Genomic DNA, 22358 nt, shown 5'->3' with positions numbered 1-22358 from the left:
TTCAAACTTTGGTGGCTTCCTGGGTTCAAATATAAAGTCCTCTAACACCCTGGCCTCTCCCTAACTTTTTAGTCTTCTTCCATTTCACTAAGGGACCCCATAGTTGCAACAACACTGGCTTCCTTTCAGCTTCTCATACATTTGAGACACCATCCCATCTCTTGAGGTCTCCACGCTGCCGCCAATTATCCCCCACTCCTGAAAGGCCATGCTCCCTCTATTAACTTAATTGTTCTTTCTAGTACACATACTCCTACTATGAGAATTAAAAACACAAATACCAGGAGCCTGAAACATATAGGAAATGTCTTTATTTCAAAAAAGTATGGGATGGATACTTGACCATGATGCAGGACATGGAAGTCTGATCCAGTAAACAAAATAAATACGCAAACCCATTTCACACTTTGGTTCTGGCATCTTACACAGGAGTGAGCCCCGGAGTAAGCAAATCTAGGATTCATATAAATATAGAGTTCTTTCTCTAAGAGTTCAACATTCAATTTTAGTCACAGAATTCTCTTTACCATCCTATAAGGCAAATTCAGTTTAGTACCAAGACACACACACATACACACACACACATATACACAACAGGCACAGACCACCAACTTAACATCAGTGCTAATCCAGGAAGGGAAAGCCAGGGGTTCAAGTTTGTGATGAAGGGGAAGGAGCCAGCAGCCAAGGAGAGAAGTGGCCCTCAGGGGTGGGTGGGCAGAGCATCCCCACTGGAGTCCACACCAGCCTGACTTCGCTGGATGAGGGAACCTTGCCAGCCAGCTGCCCACCGAGGCAGGGTAGGGTTGTGAAGAGCATATGGTATCAAAAGAGTGGTGGCACACCTCCTTCATACCTATGTCCTTTCCTCTGCAAATGGACCTGGTGAACTCTCTTGCCAAGCGTCCCACCAGAGTAATAATAGTAACGGTATAGTGTTTTAAGATTTGCCAAACACTGGTACAGATTATCTCCTTTGATCCTCACAAGGGAAACTGAGGCTGAGGGGTCATGCGACTTAGCTGAAGAGGCAGTGGCTTTGAGGAGAATGCAAAACTGGACAGAACACACAGACTTCTATGCCAAATTCATGGGCTTCTTGGACTTTCACTATATCTGTTATTTTCTCACCCAGGGTCATTTGATCCTTCTGACAGCTGACTTGGCAAGGAGCCCAGGACCAGGAAATACCAAGTGACCAATATGTCCCAATGTTGGCCTCTGAGCCCAACGGAAGAGGGAGAGAGATTATGGGAGGGGAAGCCCCACCAAGATGTCACAGGTTCTTGGGGGGAAACATCAGAAGCTTCCGATTTAGGGTTGGAAGGGACTTTAAAGATCCCTCAGTTTATTGATAAGGAAAGTAGAGGCACAGAGTTAAGTGAACACTTAACTTGTGCTAGTCCAGCTTGGGCAGGACTGAAAACCAAAGCCTGCTTAATTTTAAGGCCCCACCACTCCACAAGACCACTCGCTTTCTCTGAACACTGCAGGTGACAGCACCTCTGTTCTCAAGGTCCCACTGACCCTGTTCATCATGCCCAGAGAGTGGCCAGTAAGCTACCTACTGTAGGCATCAGAGAAAACAATTTGCCCTCTCTCTCCCCCAAATAAAAAGTGAGTGATTAACTCACATTAATTAGAGGGGGTTCAGCATAACTTAGGGGTATAGCTTAACTTTTGCAAGGCAATGGGGTTTAAGTGACAGCTAGGTAATTATTAAGTGTCTGAGACTGGATTTGAACTCAGGTCCTCCTGACTCCAGGGCTGGTGCTCAATCCACTGCACCACCTACCACCCTGGTATAGCTTAAACTTTTAAAAAATGCTTTCAATCTCAAGAACCAATTGTCCATTTGACTAAAATTCCCTGAAGGGGGCAGCATGGGGAATGGTATCCTGACAAAGGCAAAAATATCACTGAGAATGACGTTAGAATTTTAAAATGTGATTTTAAAAAAAAGTTCAGACTGGATTTCATCAGCCTTCCCATGTAGATAGCCCTGGGCATGGAGAGGTTGGAAGTAACTTGCCCAGGGTCATGAGACAACAAGTGTCTGGGATGGGATTCAAACCCAGGTCTACATGGCCAGTCCTTTATCCACAAGCCCCCCTCCCTGTCCCAACCTCTCAAACTACATGAGGGTCAATGATGTTCTCTGAGAAAATTCTCTCCCTTCTCTGAATCTCTCAGGCAGCAATCTTGGGGGCAGGAAGACACCTGAGACTCTTTGGACTTCCCAAAGCCCCAACAGGAAAAAGTACAGGTAAGTCTGAGCTCTAGATGGGCTTGGGGGTCAGGGGTCCTAGTTCTCTAACCAGCACCTAAACCACTCTTCAGCCCCTTTAGACCGACAAAGGCCCTTTGCCTTACCTCCTAACACTAGGCAAGCTGGGGTGTCTATGTGGTCGGTAGGTCTGTGCTGGCCATCTGTAGGAGCCAGGACTGCTTGGGCCAGCCAAGGTCAGAATCTGGACCAGAGAGAGGCCCCAAACAAATGAAAAAGGAGTGAGCACATGCAGGGCCTCCAAGTCCTGCCCAGGATGCTCACCTCTGAGATTTTCCCTCCATTCTAACTTCTCAGACTAGCAGGTGGGCCACATCTTTAAAAGATATTTTTATTCTCAAGATCCATTTTACTCATAATATTGGGGGGGGGGATGGGACACAAAAGGAGAACAGTGTGGGAGAAAGGGTCCAATGCTTTGGCCAAGATTCCCAGGGAGTTGAACCAAGTGTCATCTAAGAAGGGGAAAGGAGAGGAAGGAAAAAGCCTATAACCAACATGAGCTCCTGAAAAACCAGCTGCTCTGCCACCCTGCTGGTCCCATAGGTTGGGCAGGGGAGGGAACGCAGAAACCACATACAATGGGACATTCAGCTATCTGGATCAGTCTGTGGAACTTGTTAGTGCTAAACACCCAGGAAACAGGCACCTGGGTCAGTGAATTGTAATAATTAATTGCAGGATAGGTGCTTATATACCTGAATACCTCTGAAATGGGGAGTGGGGGGGTAGGGAGAAGCTGAGGGGTCTGTACCTAGGGTGCTCTCATCAGAGCAGGACCCTAGGGCATTCTACCTGGCCTCATGCCCACATATTCCCACAGAACTTGGCACCCAGGACTCATTCCTCCAACCCATGAGCAGCCCTCAAATGAAGAAAGGAATAAGGGCTTCTCAGGAAGCAAAAGTGGGCAGAGATCCAGGCCCAGAGAACTAAAGGTGGGACTTTCCCACAAGTGAAAGGCAAGGATGCTTTGGAAACCTCCCTGCTCCAGCCTCAGCCTCACCCTCTGTGCGGAAAGCCAAGCCGGGCCCCTGTCTGACCAGTCCCCTGAGACCTCCCAAGTCTAACGCTCTCAGTTTCTTGAAAAGCCAACCTTACATCCTACAAGTGGACGACCCACTCCTGCCAGTAGCTGGGTCCTCCCTCCCCTCCTGCCAAATGCCAATGGATCCAAGAGCTGTGCTGAGCTGAGCCATACCCCTGACGGAGGCCCAGGGGAAGCCGGGGCTAACGCAGTTCATTCAGATTCTGGTTCTGAATCTGCAGGCGCTGCCGGGACCGGTTCAAGTTCGAGTCGTTGGCATTGTCGAGGTCAAAGCCATGCCCATTTGAGGTGGTCTGAGGCATGAACTGGCGGAAGATGCTGACACTGCCGTGCCAGAAGGTGGGCTCTGGGAGGCGCCCTACCACACTCCATGCCCGAGTCTCTGGATCAAAAGCCTCCACCACATCCGAGAGTTCAAATGTATTGTCGTAGCCGCCAGACACGTAGAGCTTGCCTCCCAGGACGGCCAGGCTGCCTCCCACGTGGACCTACAGATCACAAGAGAAGGGGTGAGGGGAACCCACTAAGTTGGCAAGCCGGGGGTCCTGGAAGCAACAATCATGCCTTTCAGATTCACTGATCACAGAATTCTGACCTGCACTGTTGGAAGAAGTTTCTACTTGTTGTAGTCAGACCCAGAAAGGCCATCCTCAAATGCTTCAAGGCAGATAGAAAAATGCAAGATAAACAGTCCCCTTGTCCTTGAGGAGTTTACATCCTACTGGGGAGATATAACATGAAGCACCCTGGTATGGTGGCAGTCTGAGGCCCTGGGTTCAAATCCCAGCAGGGCAATCTCTGTGGGCCTCAGTTTCCTCTTCTGTAAAATGAGGGACCCTGAAGTGTCATCTGACCCTTAATTTATGGTCCTGGATCTCTATCCATGTGTAAGTAAAATCCAGAGTCAAATACAAAGGGGGACAAAGAACTCTCTGAAAGAGAAGCAGAGAAGGGAGAAGACCAGGGCAGAATGTTGTTTAGACAGTCGATACGGTCACAGGAAGGAGTTGAGGAAGGTTTTTTTCTAGCAATGAATGAATGAATGAGCATTATCAAAGAGAATCATTAGTAAAGAGAATAAAGCTTTAAAATATAAAAAACATTTCCCAAGTTTACCTGGTTCATAGATGGGATCTTATCCCATTCGTTCTTCACAGGATTATACACATCGACTTCAGCAGAATCATCTCTATGAGAGACAAACAGAGGGGACTGATTAGTGCAAAGATGGTCCTGTCCCCAGGGCTATTAGCCAAGAGGAGACTCACTCCCCCAGTCCTTGTTAGACTTGGAACACCTGCTCTGCCCTTTAGTAGCCACACCGCTTCCCTTTCTCAGGGGCAGTTTCATCTCTGCAATGGGGGGGCAGGGGGTCTGGACTGCCCTAAAGTCCTTTCCTTCCTGAAATCAATGATTCCTGTGTATGATGCAGACACATATCTCGTGCACCAGCCTAATGAACAGTTGGATGGAGCTGTTTCCATGGCAACCCACAAAGCTAGCGTAATTGGAATTGGCTCATGAGACAAGGCCTCCAGGACAGGCTCTGCTGTGCCTTGCCTTTATCAGACCATGCTGGCTGGCTGGCCTTGTGTGTTCAGGGCTGGCCACCCATGTGGGAAGGTCTTTGATAAAGGCCATTCAAGGCCAGGTCACTGGAAAGAGGCACCAAGATGCTGAGAAGTTGTTTTGAAGGGTCCTTGGAGCCCCTTAAAGTATAAAAAGGGCTTTGCAAAGGCAGTGTAAGCTTGTACTAGTTCTGTTTGGCTCTGGAAGCTGATTTGAGGAGGCATGAGGATATAATGCAGAAAGGCAAATTCTGGCTTCATGTCACCTATTACTCAGAGCTACCCAAAAGCAGAATGGGTTTACTGTAGGAGGAAGGGGCATCATCTGCAATCTGGAGGGAAAAGTGGGTGACTAACCACTTGCAAGTCGGGGAGGCTAAAGAAAGGGTTCCTGTTCAGATAGGAGACTGGCCCTCTTGTGCTTCTTTGCTACTAGTCAGCAAAATTTGAGACCCCTTAACCTTAGGAAGGTAGTGAACCTAAGAATGTTGGTCTTCCAAACCAGTCCCATGATACTATGCTAGATTCTAAGATGTGAGGACAATGACTCACCAAGAGGGAAGCTAGACATTCACAACCAAAATAAGGGCTACAAGATCAATAATAGGAAATTTTTTTTGACAATTTAAACTTAATAATTTTGACAAATCTGATAAGTTAGTTTTGCACAAACAAAATCTTTTTAAAATATTTTTTTGCAAGGCAATGGGGTTAAGTGACTGCCCAAAGCCACATAGCTAATTAAATATTAAGCATCTGAAGCCAGATTTGTACACAAGTCTTCTTGACTCCTTGGCTCATGTTCTATCCAACCCCCTTTGCATAAACAAAATCAGTGTTGACTAGAATAAAAAAAGAAACCACCAATGGAGAGTGAGGAATGTCCTCCTCCCTTAAAATACTTCATGGAAGGTCTAATATCCAAAATATTATAGAACTTGGGAGTTGGAAGTAACCTCAGTAGCCAGTCAGTAAGGAATAGGCTGGTATATGCTTTTAAGCCCAAGCTCTCCAAAACAAAAGCTAACCAGTACTTATAATATCCTTTCATGTTTGTTCTGTATCATTAATATTTTATCCATTATTTCCTTTTTCTTTTATTTTTATTTACTCAAGGCAATTGGGTTATGTGATTTGTCCAAGGTCACACAGGAAATTTTTAAGCATCTGAGGCTGAATTTGAACTCAGGTTCTCCAGACTCAAGGGCTCGTGCTCTATCCACTGCACCACCTAGCTGCTCCTCTCCATCATTTTCTTAAAGTCTGAACAATGAAAAGATCATTAAATCAAGCCCTGCTCTGGAAGGCCTACAAATCTGGGGCTATAAATGATCACACTAAAAATTTAGCAACTGACTCTGAACAAGCCAATATGAACTGGCTCCAGCCCACTGCTACATCTTGTCCAACCTATCCCACCTAAAGGGGTTATCTTAACAACTAACCCTCACCCCACACTTATTCTATTTTTGTCATTGTCAACGAGTTTTTCCAGATATTAATCCTAAATTATTCTCTTTACAACTTAGCCTCTGCTCCCTGCCCCTAGTTCTGCCCTCTAGGGTCAAAGAGAACAAATTCTCTCTCTCTCTCTCTCTGTCTCTCTGTCTCTGTGTCTCTGTCTCTAGATCCAGCCTCTACCTTGTCCAACCTTCTCATTTTACAGGTGAGCAAACTGAGGTCCAGGAGGGTTTGGGAAACCCATGGTCAAACATGTAGGAATGGCAGGACTCAAACCCAGGGATTCTGATCCCCAAAGTCAAGCCTCTTTCCACTCTATCATATTGCTAACAAATGACTTGAAGAGAGTCCGTCAGACACTTGAGGTAACCATCACCAATCTCTTTAGATACACACAAAATGTCCATATATATATATATATATACACACACACACACACATATATGTATATATATGTATGTATGTATGTATTGTGTGTGTGTGTGTGTGTATAAAAAACCACTACAGCCTTTAATCCCTCCCCACCTTGACCCTGACCCCAGGCTAACCTACCAAGGAGATTCCAAACATCCAGTCTTCATAACCCAATTTGGGTTCTCTTTTGTAGATACTTCAGTGGTTTGCTATTTCCTTTTCCAGTTCATTTTACAAATGAACATCTGGAGCCAATAGGGTGAAGTGACTTGTCCAGGATCAGACAATAAGTATCTGAGGTTGAATCTGAATTCAAGTCTTCCTGATTCCAGGGTTGGTACTCTATCCATTGTACCACCTAACTGTACCTAAAATATTCATAAAGGATACTTTTTTTTGTGGGAGCAAAAAACTAGAATCAAAGTAAGTAACATTAAATGGAGAATGAATAAAGAATTATGTGAATATATGGAATATGGTGGTATGATATCATGTATGAAGAAGTTAAAGAAACTTAAACCCATCTAAACTAAGACACAGGGTCAGAACCATTCATAACAAACAATAATGTAAAGGGAAACACAAAAACATTAGAATTCAGATTCTTATCTTTCAACTCCAGAGTACTGGTTTCTAATTGCCTTCATCTACAGCTAGATGAGAGAATCTCAGAGGTCCCCCCTAGTACAACTCCTCATCACAGATGAGGAAACAGGTTTCCAGGGCCAGATTTTACTTTCTTGGGGAATACAGCTCTTAATGACCACAACCATCTTAAAGGTTAGTGCTTGGCACCTAGTAAGTGATTAATACTTTATTTATTCAATCAATCCAACACTTTTAAGTACCTATTATGAATCCAGCCAAATGCTGAGAGAAAAACAGAAATGAAACAATGCTCCTCTCAAGGAGAAGGTGGTTTTATCACACCAGATGACAGAATGAAAAAAACCATCTCCTTCCTCTCAGAAGCCAAGAAGTCCATGTTAGTTTGTTTTGCTTTAGTTCTTAGGTCAGGTTCTGTTTTCCATCATTTCTCTTTGTTATAAGGCAAGAGGGTATCAGGAAGTGAGAATAGTGTAAAAGAAAACAAAGCATCAAGTGAAAATGTTGGGGAATAAAAAATCATAGAGCTGTAATAAGACTATCAGCCAACAGTATTTATGTAGTTTTTGAAGATTTGCAGAGCTTCATCTATACTCTCTCCTTTGATTATTCACCGTAATTTGTTTGGGAGATGTTATTATTTCTATTTTAGGGATGGGAAAACTGAGCCTGAAAAAGGCCTCTAATCTGGAGCTAGAATAAAGCTCTCAAATTCATGCCCCTCATTCTACAAATAGGGGTATGGCTCCAAAGAGGTAGTTTTGTTTGGGTGAGGTGGGGGGGTGGACTTCATTAGTGAAGTCCTTAGAACTCAAGTAGTCCAAAACCAGAGGGTCACAGAGGCCTTACTGAGAGGCAGCATGGTGAGATGGGAAGAACACTTGGGATCACAGGTTCTGAATGCAAATCCAACCTGTCTCGTACTCCCCTGGGTAACCCTGAGCAAGCCTCTCTCCCTTCCTCCTTGAACTGAGCTCAATTTCCTCAACTGTAAAATGAATGGATTAAACAAGATGCCCTCCAAGGTCCTTCCAGCTTAAATCTATGTATGACCTCATGGGGAGATCTTCACGGAGGACTAAAGAAGGACAGTAATTTTCCAGAAATACTGCAGTTCAGGATGAACAACATAAATATTTGAACCTGGCATAAAGAAGATTCTTAATAATTGCCTGCTCTTCCCCCCTCCCCTCTTTTCAGCTCATTCTATTATTCTGGTTATCCAAAACTAAACTTTGTCCTGGGGCAAATAGGTGGGACCATGAATAAAACTCTTGGCTTAGAATCAAGAATTCAAATCTGGACTCAGACACTTATTAGCTGTGTGACCTTGGGCAAATCATTGAAGTCTGCTTGCCTCAGTTTCCTCATCTGTAAAATGAGCTGGAGAAGGAAATGACAAACTACTCTAGTATCTTTGCCAAGAAAACCCCAAATGGGATCACAAAAAGTCAGACATGACTGAAAAACAACAGAACTTTATTCTACACTATTCCAAGTGACCAAGATGGTGACCAGGAGGAGGCTGATTGGGTCTTCATTCATGAATTCCTTTCTCAAGGGTCTTTGGAAGCCCTCCTGGATGGGCCTGATTGCATCTGAGTGGGAGGAGCTGGCAGCTCTGGGATGATGGATCAACAGTAGGCTGACCCCGGCTCACAGCACATTCCTTCCTTCTTTCCAGTCATGAGGATGACAGGTGAGGGGGAGCAGGTGGCATTGCTGCCACTCTCTGACAAGGACAAGACCCTGGCCTGGAGATCTTGCTTCCATCTCATTAGGGATACATTAGGGAAGGAGAGACACAAGGGAACTTCATTTCCCCATTAAACTTAATATTTTAAAAAGTCTAAATGATTTCATGAATTCATTTGCAATCTTTCTTTTGTTCACAAAAATATTCCCCTCTGTGCAGGATTATTACTACTAATAAATATATAAAATGATATATATATATTTAAAAATGTATATTTATGTATAAACACATATACATGCGTATATGAATACACAGACACACATTTTTGAAGAAGTCACCTAGCCTCAAGCCTGCTGTTATACATACAGATGGAGAAACTGGGGAGAGAAAATAAGTGGGTTTGGCGGACTCAGACTTTTGAGTGTGATGAAAAAAGCAAAGAGATCATTAAGAACAGGAGCCAGTGCCTGATGTCAAACCTGCTTCCTTTCTCTTCCCACTGAAAGGAGAGAGGGGGGAATAGCAGAGAGGGAAGAAGCCAGTTGATCCCCCCTACCCCGCCTTGATTCTTATTCTAAACAAACACAAAATGAAATTTCCTTTTCTTTAAGAATCAGACCTTTCCCCCAGCTCAAAGAATATAAATTTGGAGACATCTCCCTCCCAATAGCATAGTTAAAATTTCGATAGCACTTTTTTTTTAAGGTTTTTGCAAGGCAATGGGGTTAAGTGGCTTGCCCAAGGCCACACAGCTAGGTAATTAAGTGTCTGAGACCAGATTTGAACCCAGGTACTCTTGACTCCAGGGCCAGTGCTTTATCCACTGTGCCACCTAGCCAACCCCTCGATAGCACTTTTAAAGGTTTCCAAAGCCCTTTACAGATATCATATAATTTAATCTTCACAACAACCCTGAAGAGAGGTGTTATTATAAAGCCCTATGGGGAAACGGAGGCAGACAGTGCTGAATCTATTTGCCTCGGTCAGTTAACCATTAATACTCAATTACAGGGCAGTTAATGGCATAGTTGATAGAGCAGCACTGGCTCTGGAAATAGGACTTGAGTTCAAATCCAGCCTCAGACACCTGACACTTTACTGGTTGTGTGATCCTGGGCAAATCACTTATAACCTTGCCTGTCTCACAAAACAAACAAACAAAAAAAAAACCCCACTTAATTACTTGCATAGTTGGTAAAGGTCTGACTCCAGGTCTAGCTGCCTCAAATACCCCCTTATATGTATTTTCTAGCTTGCAGGTCCCTTTACATGACTATTTAAGGTTTGCCATTTGGACAGATTGTCCCAATTGTCCCCAAATGGACAAATGAGGAAACTGAGGCATGGAGGGGGGAAGGGCTTTGCCCAGGACCACACAGCTTGTAAGCTCCCAAGGTGGGATTGAAATCTAGATCTTCTAACTCCTCCCAAACCAGCTAGACCATAAGAGTAAGGACACTCATGCCTCACTAGAGATGGATGGAAACGAAGACTGCCCCAGATCACGACACGACTGATGAGCCAACTCTGGTCTCTGGACACTGTTTCCCTTAGGAGATGGGGAAAGGCTGATCTAGGACCCAACTTGTTTAGAAAAACTATCTGACCAGCAAATACCTCTGGGGGTGGGGGGTGAGGAGGGGGAAGGGAGGCAGCTGGCACAGGTTTCAGGTCATTCAAGTGGAGAGCCAAGAGCTTGGCTCCCAGGAAGATTTCTTGCCCTCAGGTTGACAGGAAAGGACAGAACATTCTCGCAGGTGGAGGTCCTAGGCGCCCCACTCCCTCCAAGTAAAAAAGGGGCTGTAACTGAAGTCGAGAGCTTTCTGAGAAGCCCTATTTATAGCTTCTCTGGCTTGCTATTTTTGAAGAGATCTCTTGAAGCTGGGCTTGGGGGAGAGGGGAGGGGATCAGGAAAGTTTCAACCCAGTCTTTCTTTAGAAGAACAGAGGGTAAGGGTAGGGAGGGATGCTGGGGCAAGGAGAAGAGAGGGAGAAGCAGGGCTGGCATTCCTCAGATGGTTCAAGAATGGTACTTAAGCAGAAAAGGCATTGAAGTGGCAAAGTTAGGTACAGAGTGATCATGGCAAGGACACTGGGCTCCCTGTGTTCCAGGCTCTGTGGTGTCAAATACAAAAACTGGGGGGGGGGGGGGGGGGGGGAGGAAGTAAGGTAAGAAGAAACCAAAGAAGTTGTTGATAACCCAAACTGACCAACCCCCAACACTAAAAAAAATACCAACAAAAAACAAACAAAAACCCCAATGTTCTGCAACTGATAAAAAAAAAGGAAAAAAAGAAACAGGAATTGTAATTGGCTCTGAAGAACTGATAAGCCTTCCTCCCTCCCCTCAGCAGAGTCTGGTGGAAGCAATTTTTTTGTTTAATTTTGTTACAAGGAAGAGTTGCATGAGAGGTAGAGATAAGGGAAATGATTATTTAAAAAAAAACAAACAAACAAACAGAAAGGCAACCTTTAATCTTTTTTTTCCTTTGGCTCTTCCGGGAGGACTAGCAGAGACTATTGTCCCCCTCCTTCCTCTCCAAAGCTCGCTCCCCCTACCCTCATCTGAAGCTCTAATTTTATCTTCTGCAAAAGTGAACTTGGGGGCCCCACAAATGGGCTCCAAATTCTCCCCAAATAACCAAGGGACCTCACTCCTCCCCTCATGCATTCTACATTTCAAAGTGGTCTTCCCTGCAGTTTCCCAAATCTGATACTCCTTATCTCCTGCCTCCAGTGCACAGGCTGATGCCTGGAAAGTCACTCTCTCCTTACCTTGGCCTCCTGGAATCCCTAGCTTTCCTCAAAGCCCATTTCAGACACTTCCTCCTACACTGGACCTTTCTGGCTCATCCATTTCTAGGACTCCCCACTTCTTCCACATACTGCTTCACAGTCGTCTACAAATCTGTATTATTTCAGAGGCAGTTAGTGGTGCAGTGGAGGGAGCTCTGGGCCTGGAGCCAGAAGACCAGAGTTCAGACACTCACTAGCTGTGTGACCTCTGGGTAAGTCAATGAACCAGTCTGCCTCAGTTTCCTCAATGGGAAAATGGGGATCCTCACAGCACTGACCTCTCAGGATTATTGTGAGAATAAAACAAGACCTCTGCTGAGTGTGAAATGCTATATAGATACCAGTTTTTATTATTCCATTCCTTGAAGGCCTAGATTGGCTTACTTGTCATCTCGATTTCCCAGCACCTAGAAAATTCCTAGAATAGTGCCTGATAGATATATCAGAGGCTCAACACACACACTTGCCCATTATTAACAATAGCTAAGAAAAATAATAGCTAGCATTTGTGTTGTTTCAAGTCTGCCAAGTATTTCCCAAGGTATCTATCTCACTGGATTTTCACAACAATCCTGCCAGCTAGGGGCTATGATTACCCCTACTTTACAAAGTGAGCCCCAGAGAGGTGCTATCCCAAGCTCTGGGTTACACAACTAGTAAATGACTAAGTCAGGATTTAAACTTGGGTATCCCCAACTTCAAACTCCAAGCCCAGCTCTGTATTCACCGGGCCATCAATAGGTCACAACACGAAGACATCGATGAATAGGAAAGGATCCCACTTCCACACGTGGTCCTCTGCACATATCAGGACTGGAGAGAGGAGGGTGTCCCAATATGTTGCCCATGGACTACATGGAAGGGATGGGGATATGACCTTGGTAGCTGGAGGAACTGACTATGGGATCACCAGTCACTCTGACCTGGATGGTTCAGACCCTGTGGAAGGTGAATCCTTGATGGCCCCGACTTCCAGTCCAAGAGTGGCCTCCTCCCCTGACTATACTTTTCCCTTCCTCTCTTCAACTTGGACTATTGCTTTTCAATGCAAACCCTAGGAACCACCCCATCCCCCTTCCTTCAAAGCTCTTTATCATTTATTTGTAAAACTCAAAATCAACAACCTGACATGAGACCCCTCTGAAGACAAAAAAACTGGCAGAATGAAGTTCCTGGAAGGCATTTCCTTTTTCTCCTGGATCTGAGTTCTTGGGTATGGGATATTCCAGGTAAGGAAATGCCCTCTACCAAAGGGGATGGCCAGCAGCTCCATCTTGGGGACACTGAGTGACCAGGGTGTTGTGAGGAGAAGTTTGGCCCCAGAGCTTCTTTCTGATTCTCAGACCAGTTCTCCAGCTATTGTACTAAAGCTGCCTGTTATCTTTGTACACAGTAGGTGCTTAATAGATCCCTCTAAGTTTAAAAAAAGAAAAGGACCCAACTTAATGCTTTGTGGCATGAGAAAAAGACTAAAATGTCCTCTGAGCCTGGAATCCTGCCTCTCCTCTCAGGCTGGGTCACCAGCCCAGGGGCCTTTTCTTTTATTTATCTTCTGCTCCAAAGCCCCTTTCTGCCCCCTTCTCTTTACTCTGTCTCTCTCCTCTCTGCGCATATTTGCCGTTTCATCATCTTCCCCATCAGAATGGGGCCCCTTGAAGTCTGATATCTCTAAAGCTGGAAGAGACACTCGAGGCCATCTATTCTAATCACCTCATTCTACAGAGGGGCAAAACAGGCCCAGAGACTTTAAGGAAATTTGTTCAAGGTTGTCAATACATTTAAGTAGCAGAGATGGAATTTGAACCCAGGACCTCAAACTCCAGAGTTGGGGCTTAAATCTGGCCTCTGGTGCTCACTATAGCTATGGAACTCTGGACAAGTCCCATCACCACTGTCTGCCTCAGTTTCCTCATCTGTAAAATGGGGATTTTAATAGCTCCCACTTCCTAGGGATGTGTCGAGAGTAAATGAAACAATTGTAAGGGCTTTAATTAAGCAGGTGCTTAATGAACATTCTCCTGTAGAGTTCTTCCACTCCATCATAGTGCCCAAATAAAGGAAAGGTTCACAGGGTAATGAAATTAAAGTTGATGGAAAGGGAAAGGTTTGTGGCTTCCTAGATCAGAAACTCCAACACTCAACTTTTACCCCACGTCTTAGTCCAGAGGACAGTCTAGGGTCAGATCTCTGAGGAAGAGGTAATATTAAATCTCATTAAGACCCCCACTTACCCCTTCAGATATAGGTGGGTTGTGAAGGAACAGGACATAAGCCAAGCCCCATTTTCCCTTTCAAAACTAGAAGGGCAGAGTCCCATAGAGCAAGTTGGAACAACTTCCCCAGAGTCACACAGGGAGCCAGGGACAAAGTGGGGCTTGAACCCTAAACAAACTTTCAAAAAGGTTCCACAAAACACCAACCAACTGGGCTGAGGGCAATCAGACAGGGCAGACCACCTTCAATCTTCCCCCAAAAGGCCCAAGTGGCTTCAGGCACGACTCACCTCACAAAGTACATGAGTCCGTTCAGGGTCACAGTCTTGGGTGCAAAAGACCAGGGGGGCAGCTGGCCACAGTTGACTAGAGACCACAGGTCAGTATCTGGGTCGTAACACTGAATCACCATAGTCTCCTTGCCCGCCAGCGAGCCAATGGCGAAGAGCTTGCCTCGGCAGGCCGTGGTGGAGCAGTTGTCCATGGGGTAGAGCATGGGCTGCAGGGCCTCCCAGGTGTCTGTGGTGTGGTCATAGCGCTCCGTGCTGTCTGAGGCGATGACATACAGTAGCCCGTCCAGGACCGTGGAGCTGTGGTACTCTCGGGCCTTCAGCATGGGCGACACCTCTGTCCACTCATTCACGCTGGAGTTGTACCTCCAGACACAGTCATAGAGCCGGGAGCCATCGGAGCCTCCTGGGAGGGAGAACAAAGGAGCCAGTGAGACCAGCCCTAGCTGGGGAGAGGAGGCAGGATTCCCATCCCCGCCTGGGGGGCCTCTCAGCTTGGGAATCTATTTTGACCTTACAGAGGCAAAACTTTGAGTGCAATCTTCATTCTCCACGGTTTTGCAGCTTCAATTCCCTTCCTGCCAAGAACCAGGGGACCATTTCAGGTTCCCCAGGGAGATCAGAACCAAGAAGGGGGAGCCATGAACACACACCTGGCATCCCAGAATCCTGGTGGGTCTGACCTTGGGGAAGGTTATTCTGAGATTCCTTCCCCATCTGTAAAATAAGGAGGGGGAGAGGAGGCGGGGACAAGGTCCTCTTTATCTCTATGATTCTATATATATGCTAGTCAGTTTGGAAGTCAATCATGGAGGGGACAGTAAGGAAAAGGAACTCTTACACAGTGAATTAAGGGCAGAGCAAAGGAAGGACACTTTCCTCTTCTCCATTCATTTCTTTACTGGGGATGATCTTAGGACCCCAGTTCTGGAGCAGAGGTCTGATACACAGTAGGAGTAAAACAATGTTCATTCACAGACTGGAGTAACTCAGAAGCAAGACCCCCATTTAACAGTTGAGGAAACTGAGGCCCAGGTAAATCACAGGATCCTAGATCTAGAGCTGGAAGGGGTCTCAAGAAGCCATCCAGTTCAGGAGCTATTTTACAAATAGGGTCATCTGAGGCCTACAAAGGGAAATGAACTGTCCAAGGTCACTCAGGTGGAAAGGTAGTACCTGGATTTGAACCCAGCACTCTTATTCCAAATCCCCTAACCCCTGAAGCTCGAATGAGGGGTCAGTAATGAGGAGGCTTCATCAATGGAAGGGGCCAAAAGGACATCTCCCTTCCTTGGCTCCTTCAGTTAACAGTAAAAGGTTGACAGAATATCCTAAGTGGATGAGATAGGGTTTGATCTCAGCTCTCCCTGACTGAAAAATACATCCTCTATCTTCTACACCTGCCATCCCTGGAGGTCACAGGTCTTGGAAGAAGGAATTCTCCCAGGACTTCTCTGGGCTCCAATTCCGAAATGGAATTTCCAGAGACTCACATTCATACGGACTGGACCCTTTTACTAAAATAAAGGAAGCCTTACAAGTCCGACTTCCATCCTAACTGGACAAATAACCAAGGTCAGCAGACCTAGAAAACAACTTCTTTCCTAGCCTTCCTAACAGTTTTAAAGCTCTGGGATGGGACAGAAAGCTCATCCCACCCTTCTCATCTCAAAGGTACCATCTGCCCCTTAGCTAGTGGGACCCTGGAGAAGTCAGCCAGGTAATTAAGAATAAGGTTTGCATTGGTCAAAGAGGTCCCTTACTAATATAGTTCACCTAAAGCAGGGGCTCAAAAATCAATAAATCTATGAGCTCTTTAGGGTTGGGATTTTTAAGCAGATGCTTTTGTATGGCCCCCAAATGATGTTCTAAATAAAGCTGTGTGACCACGGGGGGAGTCACTCTTCACTCTACTGCCTTAGAATAAGAAATATAACGGATAAATATCTAAATGGCCCTTGGCAGAAAAAAGGTTCCCCATCCCTGATCTAGGCCAATCTTGGTCGGCTCTCCCCCTGGGACTTGAGCACTTACCTCACTGAGTTATAGTGAGAAAAGGGTCAGAAAAAGGCACATACAGAGTTTCCCGAGAGCTACAGAGAGGCTGGCGATTCTTCTAGGGGATCCCTCCCACTCAAGCTCAAAAGGCAGTCCCCCGGCCTGGAATGGGCAGGGAGCATGCCGCTGCAGTCCTGTTACCTTAAGAGGCAATGGAGACGCCAAAGAACTTTTAAAAATAGGACTAGAAGGCTTCACCAATGACAAAGTCTCAGGCTCTGTTTACAGGAGGAGACAAGCGGCTCACCTGGCCTAAAACTATTCCTGCCCAACCCAGGTGACTCGGTCACCCCGTCAGAGAAAGCTTCTTTGTCTGGAAAAGCCCCGAGGCTGGTCCCGCGGGGCGCCCAGTCATCTTCCTAAGGAATGCTGGGCCCGCGCCCCCACCCCGAGCCTGGCCAGCTGGTGGGCCTCCAGACACTCTTCCCAGTGTTCTCTGAATGGGAATCGTTTCCCGAAGACATTCTTCCTCCCCCGGAGTCCCGGGCCGGGCAGCTGTGCGCACAGGGGCTGGGCCGGTTGTGGAACCCAAGGGGATGCGCGGGGCCGGGGGTCTGTCCGGGCCTTTCTGAGAAGGGAGTGCAAGCGGTGGGCCAGGGGGTCAGCAGGGCGGCTGGCCTGGCCGGCGGCCCTGGCCGAAGCTCCATCTGGGCCTCGCTGGGAACAGCAAGTTCCTCTCCGCCAGCTCCCGGGCGAGCTTAGCACACAGGGTGGAACTGGCAGGGGCCCAAGGCGCCTTCGGCTCCGCCCCGGGGCTCCTCACTTGTTTTTAAACAAGACAAGGGCAGAAGAGAGGGCTGCGCAGTCACGGGGTGGCCCGAGGGGCCGGGCCCCGGCCCACCCGCAGCGCCCCCCACCCGCCACCCGCGGGGGCCCGGGCCCTCACCCGTGACGTAGATGTCGTTGCCCAGCGCCACGATGCTGTAGCCCCCGCCCAGGTGGTCCGGGAACTCGGCCAGGTAGCGCCACTGGCCCGTCTGCGGGTTGTAGCAGTCCACCGTGACCAGCTCGTCGCAGTCCTGGTCGCAGCCGCCCACCAGCACCAGGATCTCGGCCAGGCCCGTGGACGGGCGCGGCCGCATGCGCGGGCACGGCCCGCGGTCGTGGCGGTCGTAGCGCGCCGCCTGGAAGTCGCGGGCCTCGCGCAGCAGGCGCAGGCAGGGCGGGCAGCGCGCCAGCAGCGGCTCGGCCTCCACGTGCGCCAGCAGGTAGAAGCGGCGCACGAAGGGCAGGCGCACGGCCTCCAGCAGCTGCGGCCAGTGCGCGGCGCGGCGCGGCGGGTCGGCGCGCACCCAGCGCAGCGCCAGCTGGTAGGCCGCCTCCTCCTTGGGCACGCACAGCCCGTCGTCGCGCAGGTAGCGCAGCAGGCGCGCCAGGGGCAGGCGCTCCAGCTGCTCGGCGCCCAGCTCGCCCACGTGGCGCAGGATGAAGCGCTGCGCCGCGCCCGCCAGCCCGGCGCAGCTGAAGGCCTCGGCGAAGTCCTGCATGTCCAGGCAGTTGGCCAGGTCCAGCTGCTGCTGCAGGAAGGCGCCGCACGCCTCCTTCACGGCCGGGAACTGCAGCAGGTCGGCGGCGCGCAGCAGCGGCTCGGCGTTGTCGCCGCTCACCGCCACGCGGCCCGTGTAGCTGAAGTCCAGCAGCAGCTGCAGCATGTCGGGCGGCACGCCGTGCAGCCGCACCCGCTCGGCGCGGCTCTCGCGGAGCTGGCCCGCGAACATGGCGCGGAAGTAGGGGCTGGCGGCCGCCAGCACGGCGCGGTGCGCGGGGAAGTCGCGGCCGCCCGCCGCCTCCAGCGTCACGTCCAGGAACTTGCGCTCGGCGCGCAGCTGGCTCAGGCCCCGCAGCAGGCTCAGGGCGTGCGCCGGGTCGGAGAAGGGCAGCACGGCCAGGGGCGCCGGCCGCTCCATGGCGGGGCCGCGGGGCTGCGGGGCCGGGCTGGGCCGGGCTGCGGGGCCGGGCTGGGCCGCGGGGCCGGGCTGGGCTGGGCTGCGCTGCTGGGCCCGGCCGCGCCGCCGCCGCCTCTATAAATACCCGCGCCGCTGCCTTTCCCTCCCGGGGCAGAGCCGCCCGCCCACGTGGCCGAGGCCCCGCCCCGCCAGGCCCCGCCCCCGCCCCGCCCCCGCCCGCGGACTCAACTTCCTGCGGAGTCACACGCTCCGGCCGGGGCGGCGCCCTGAGTCACGGCGGGGGCGGGGCGCCCTTCCGGACACGCCCCCCAGCCGGGCCCGCCCCCCGGCATCCGCCCGGAGGAACGGGGGGGGGGGGGGCGGGGCCTCAGCCCCCACAGACCCACTCTCGGGGGGGGGGGGCGCCGCTCTGAAAGCCCCTTCAGTTGGGGTCTCCGAGCCCCACACGCCCCTTAAGTGTCCAGTCAGACTCTGCCCACCCAAGTACCCCAAGGGCTTCAGGGCCAGTTTATATAAATAGACTTTCATGAACCGTCAGAGCGATTTCATCCTTATCAAACATGCATTCAGTTAAAATTTGTTATGTTTTCATATCGCTTGATTTGCTAAAAAGGCTAAAGAATACTCAAAGATTATAAAGACATGTGGCTTTCAATTCATTCAATATGAGAATTTATTAAAATTCATGTTTTCAGATGGATTTTCATCTTTTCCTACTGCCTCTATAGTTATCTTAAATTTTGTCCTATGTAAAGTCAGAAATAAACCAATACCTGTAGCTTGAAACCATTAAAAAACAAATAAATTACCCCAAGCCCCACCCGTCTCACCTGGAGAGAAATCAGAGAGGGTTCCAGAACCTCAGCTGCCCAAACCTTCAACACTTGGCTCCTGTGCAATAACTGAGCTCCCTGGGCCTCCCCTGGGAGCCCCCACCCCATGGAGGGGCCCAGCCCACCCTTTCACACCTGGCTGCCAGAAACTTCTCCACCCCGGCTGACCCACCCTCTTACCAGCCCATAGGGCACTGTCCTTCTCTGCATCCATCTCTACAAATGACGGATCGGCATCTACTACAGAACAGCAGTATTTCCTTTTTAGTTTTACCCTTGGGAGTTAATTCACAAAGAACTAACTGCATTTATTAAGTGCCTGCTGCATACTGGTCACTTCAACAGCAGCTAGGGACATAAAGGAAAGAAAGAAACCCTTTCTAAGCCCTTTCAGAAATCAATAGACTCACTCACCCTAAGGGTCTTTTTTGCCGTTTCTCAGTCAACAAATATTTTCAAAGTGCTTTCAGGCATAATACCTGGAAAAACTCGTTGATGATGACAGTTTTCCAAAAATAGAATCAGGGTGGGGTGAGAGTTAGTTGTTAAGGTAACCCCTTTTGGGGAGAATAGGTGGCACAGTGGATAAAGCACCGGCCCTAGAGTCAGGAGGACCTGGGCTCAAATCCAGGGTCTCAGGCACTTAATAAGGACCTAGCTGTGTGGCCTTGGGCAAGTCACTTAACCCCATTGCCTTGCAAAAACCTAAAAAATAAAAAGATAACCCGTTTTAGGGGGCATAGGTTGGACCACACAGAAACAAAAAGCACACAGGGTCCCTGACCTGGAAAAATTTGCATTGGAATATCATCTTCTAAATATGGGCTGGGTCTGGCCCATTGTCATCTCCCAGCTCCAGAGCAACCCAATAAACCTCATTTTACCCAACAAGCTTTTTTTCATCCCTCGCCCTGAGAATTTGTTTTGCTGTGAGGTCCTGTTTGAATTCTGCCGGCACCCGGCCTCAAAGAAAGCAGCCAGGTAGGCTGTGCTGCAATCTGGAATTGCCCTTAGATGGATAGACTACTCATGAAGCTATTCCGAGCAGCAGCTTGGAGCTGAGGTGTCCAAGAAGTTACAAAGGCGCTTGGGGAAAGCCAGGAAGCAGGATATTTTTAGGGGGGGAAGCACTACAGTCAAGTTCGATCTGGAAGTGCCAGGGACCACAGCTCATCTTCCTTGAGCAATCTGAATGACTAACAGTCTACATCATTCAGAGACTGGGTACTGAAACCAAAACACGCTGAAGAGGGGAGCTAAGAGTGTGTGGGTCGAACTGGAACCCTTTCACCTATCAGCTGTCTGGAATTTCAAATGCGTAATTGGATTTGCGTGTACTATGGCAACTCGGGTGAAGGCTATCTCTTTGGCCTGCCCATTTGATGAGCACAGAATGAGAAAGCTAGACAGATTTCCCTGCACTCCAACTTACTCAGAACATCCAAAAAATACAATCAAAGTAAGGGGTAGCAAAAAAAAAACCCTTTTAAATTAAAATGAATAAATTCCTTTTAGAAAAAAATATGGAGTACTGGCATCTCTTGGAGCCTGGCACTATTCTCACAGAGTTATGAGGGAGAGGAGGATTTCCTCCTTCCACTAACGTCTATCCTTCCCTGCTCTGATCCAGAATGAGAGCTGATCATTACATTTACTCCAGGGGGGGAAGGGGTTAAGTTACAGAAGCATACCCTGCCAAATTGCTGATTATTTATGGGCAAGATGTTTGGATTTGGGGAAAGTAATTTAGCTATGAAACAAAATGATAACAAAAAAAATTTTACCTCCCCTAAATTTTTTTTTTAAAAAAGGGATTGACTAACTTGTTTACAATATGCCTGAAAGAATGATAAGCATGATAAATGTGTGTTGTGAGTTGACCTTAACTCTAGACAGAGAAGACAACAGGATGAGATGGCAAAATCAGGCCTCAACTTTAATAACCACAGAGTTGAGAATACTAGCAACAGGGCCTAGGAAATGAACAGTAGTAGTAGGAGTAATAACATTTCTAGGGTGTTTTAAGGTTTGCAAAGTGTTTTAATAATAGGACTCAACTGATTCTCACAACTACCCTGGAAGGTAGATGCCATCGTGATTTCCATTTTTCCTGATGAGGAAACTGAAGCAGAGTGGTGAGGTGACTTGTCCAGAGTCACCCAGCTAGTAGGTTGGATTTAGACTTCCTTGGCCCTGCCTCCAGGACCAGGGTTCTCTCCCACAACCAGAGGGCTCGCCCAGGCTACGGCTCCAAGTCCCTTCACTGAAGTTTATCTTTGTAGAGAGGTTAGGTGTCTCACCCAGAGTCATTCAGCCAGTCAAGTTAGGGGGGCTCGGAACAGGTCGCCCTGCCATGGAGATACTAGGCTGAGGGCTGTCGGTCTCAATGGAATTCAGGGATCTCAGCCTCGGTGGCCAGCTTTATCCATTTGGGAATCCTGTTGCCTCCTGATGCACTGACAATTAAAACCTGGTGATGAATGATTTTAAAAATATCCTAAGCAAATCATTACTCAAACCTTGCATTCACTTCCTATTACCAAACCTGAAGTCACCTTCAATTTGGGTTGCTGGATCTGTGGATGTGGACTGTCCTGTCTGTCCTCTCTCTCCCTGCTGACTCACTTGCCATCACCATGTCACTCTTCAACAACCGTCCATGGCTATTCTCTCCCTTGCCTGGTACTGAGGTCTGTGAAACTATGATCCCAAACTACTTCAAAATTTATTTTTGATTGTGAATTTGACAATAATGAGCAATTGACACAAATTTTCCATATACAAGGAAAAACAAAAGGGGAGAATTTTATATGAAAAAGTGATGATTTTTTAAAATACATTATTTTTAATAAAGCAGACACAAAATTGCTCTTTGTTCTCATTGGGGCTGTGAGTGTCTGTGTGTCTCTGTCTGTGTCTGTGTCTCTGTCTATGTGTCTGTGTCTGTGTGTGTAGCTGTGTCTATGTGGACTCTATGTCTGTATCTGTTTGTGTCTATGTGTCTTTGTGTCTGTCTGTGTGTCCGTAGCTGTCTTCCCATTATTTTCCTTTCTTTTTCAATCACACTGGGTTCCTCCAGGTTCCCCTGAACTCCCCATGCCACCTCCACCCTCTCTTATTGTATTCAGACTCTCCTCCATTTATGGAGCATTCCCTTATCTGTTTATTCTCAGTCCCACTTT

The 22358-nt window shown here is 48.0% G+C and overlaps 1 protein-coding gene across 1 annotated transcript; it reads right to left on the bottom strand.

The window, feature by feature from the left end:
• Positions 1-287: 287 nt before the first annotated feature.
• Positions 288-18353, bottom strand: KLHL21 (kelch like family member 21). Its single transcript, XM_074218580.1, has 4 exons — positions 17323-18353; positions 14379-14784; positions 4452-4524; positions 288-3823 (listed from the first exon to the last, which is right to left on the bottom strand). Exons 1-4 carry the CDS (start codon positions 18341-18343, stop codon positions 3518-3520), a joined length of 1806 nt encoding a protein of 601 aa, XP_074074681.1. The 5' UTR covers positions 18344-18353; the 3' UTR covers positions 288-3517.
• Positions 18354-22358: the final 4005 nt, after the last annotated feature.

Source organism: Macrotis lagotis, chromosome 1 (genome assembly GCF_037893015.1).
Source record: "Macrotis lagotis isolate mMagLag1 chromosome 1, bilby.v1.9.chrom.fasta, whole genome shotgun sequence".
Taxonomy (NCBI): Eukaryota; Metazoa; Chordata; class Mammalia; order Peramelemorphia; family Peramelidae; genus Macrotis; species Macrotis lagotis.
The sequence above is the reverse complement of the archived record's forward strand: the minus strand, read 5'-3'. Positions and strand labels throughout refer to the sequence as shown.

Bases quoted from the DNA above. Each gene is read 5' to 3' on its own strand.
- KLHL21 (XM_074218580.1), bottom strand. From the start codon at position 18,343: ATGGAGCGGCCGGCGCCCCTGGCCGTGCTGCCCTTCTCCGACCCGGCG. The intron at 14,785-17,322 runs GTGAGGGCCCGG...TCTCCCTCCCAG, and splicing joins CAACGACATCTACGTCACGG to GAGGCTCCGATGGCTCCCGG. The intron at 4,525-14,378 runs GTGAGTCGTGCC...TGTCTCTCATAG, and splicing joins GGACTCATGTACTTTGTGAG to AGATGATTCTGCTGAAGTCG.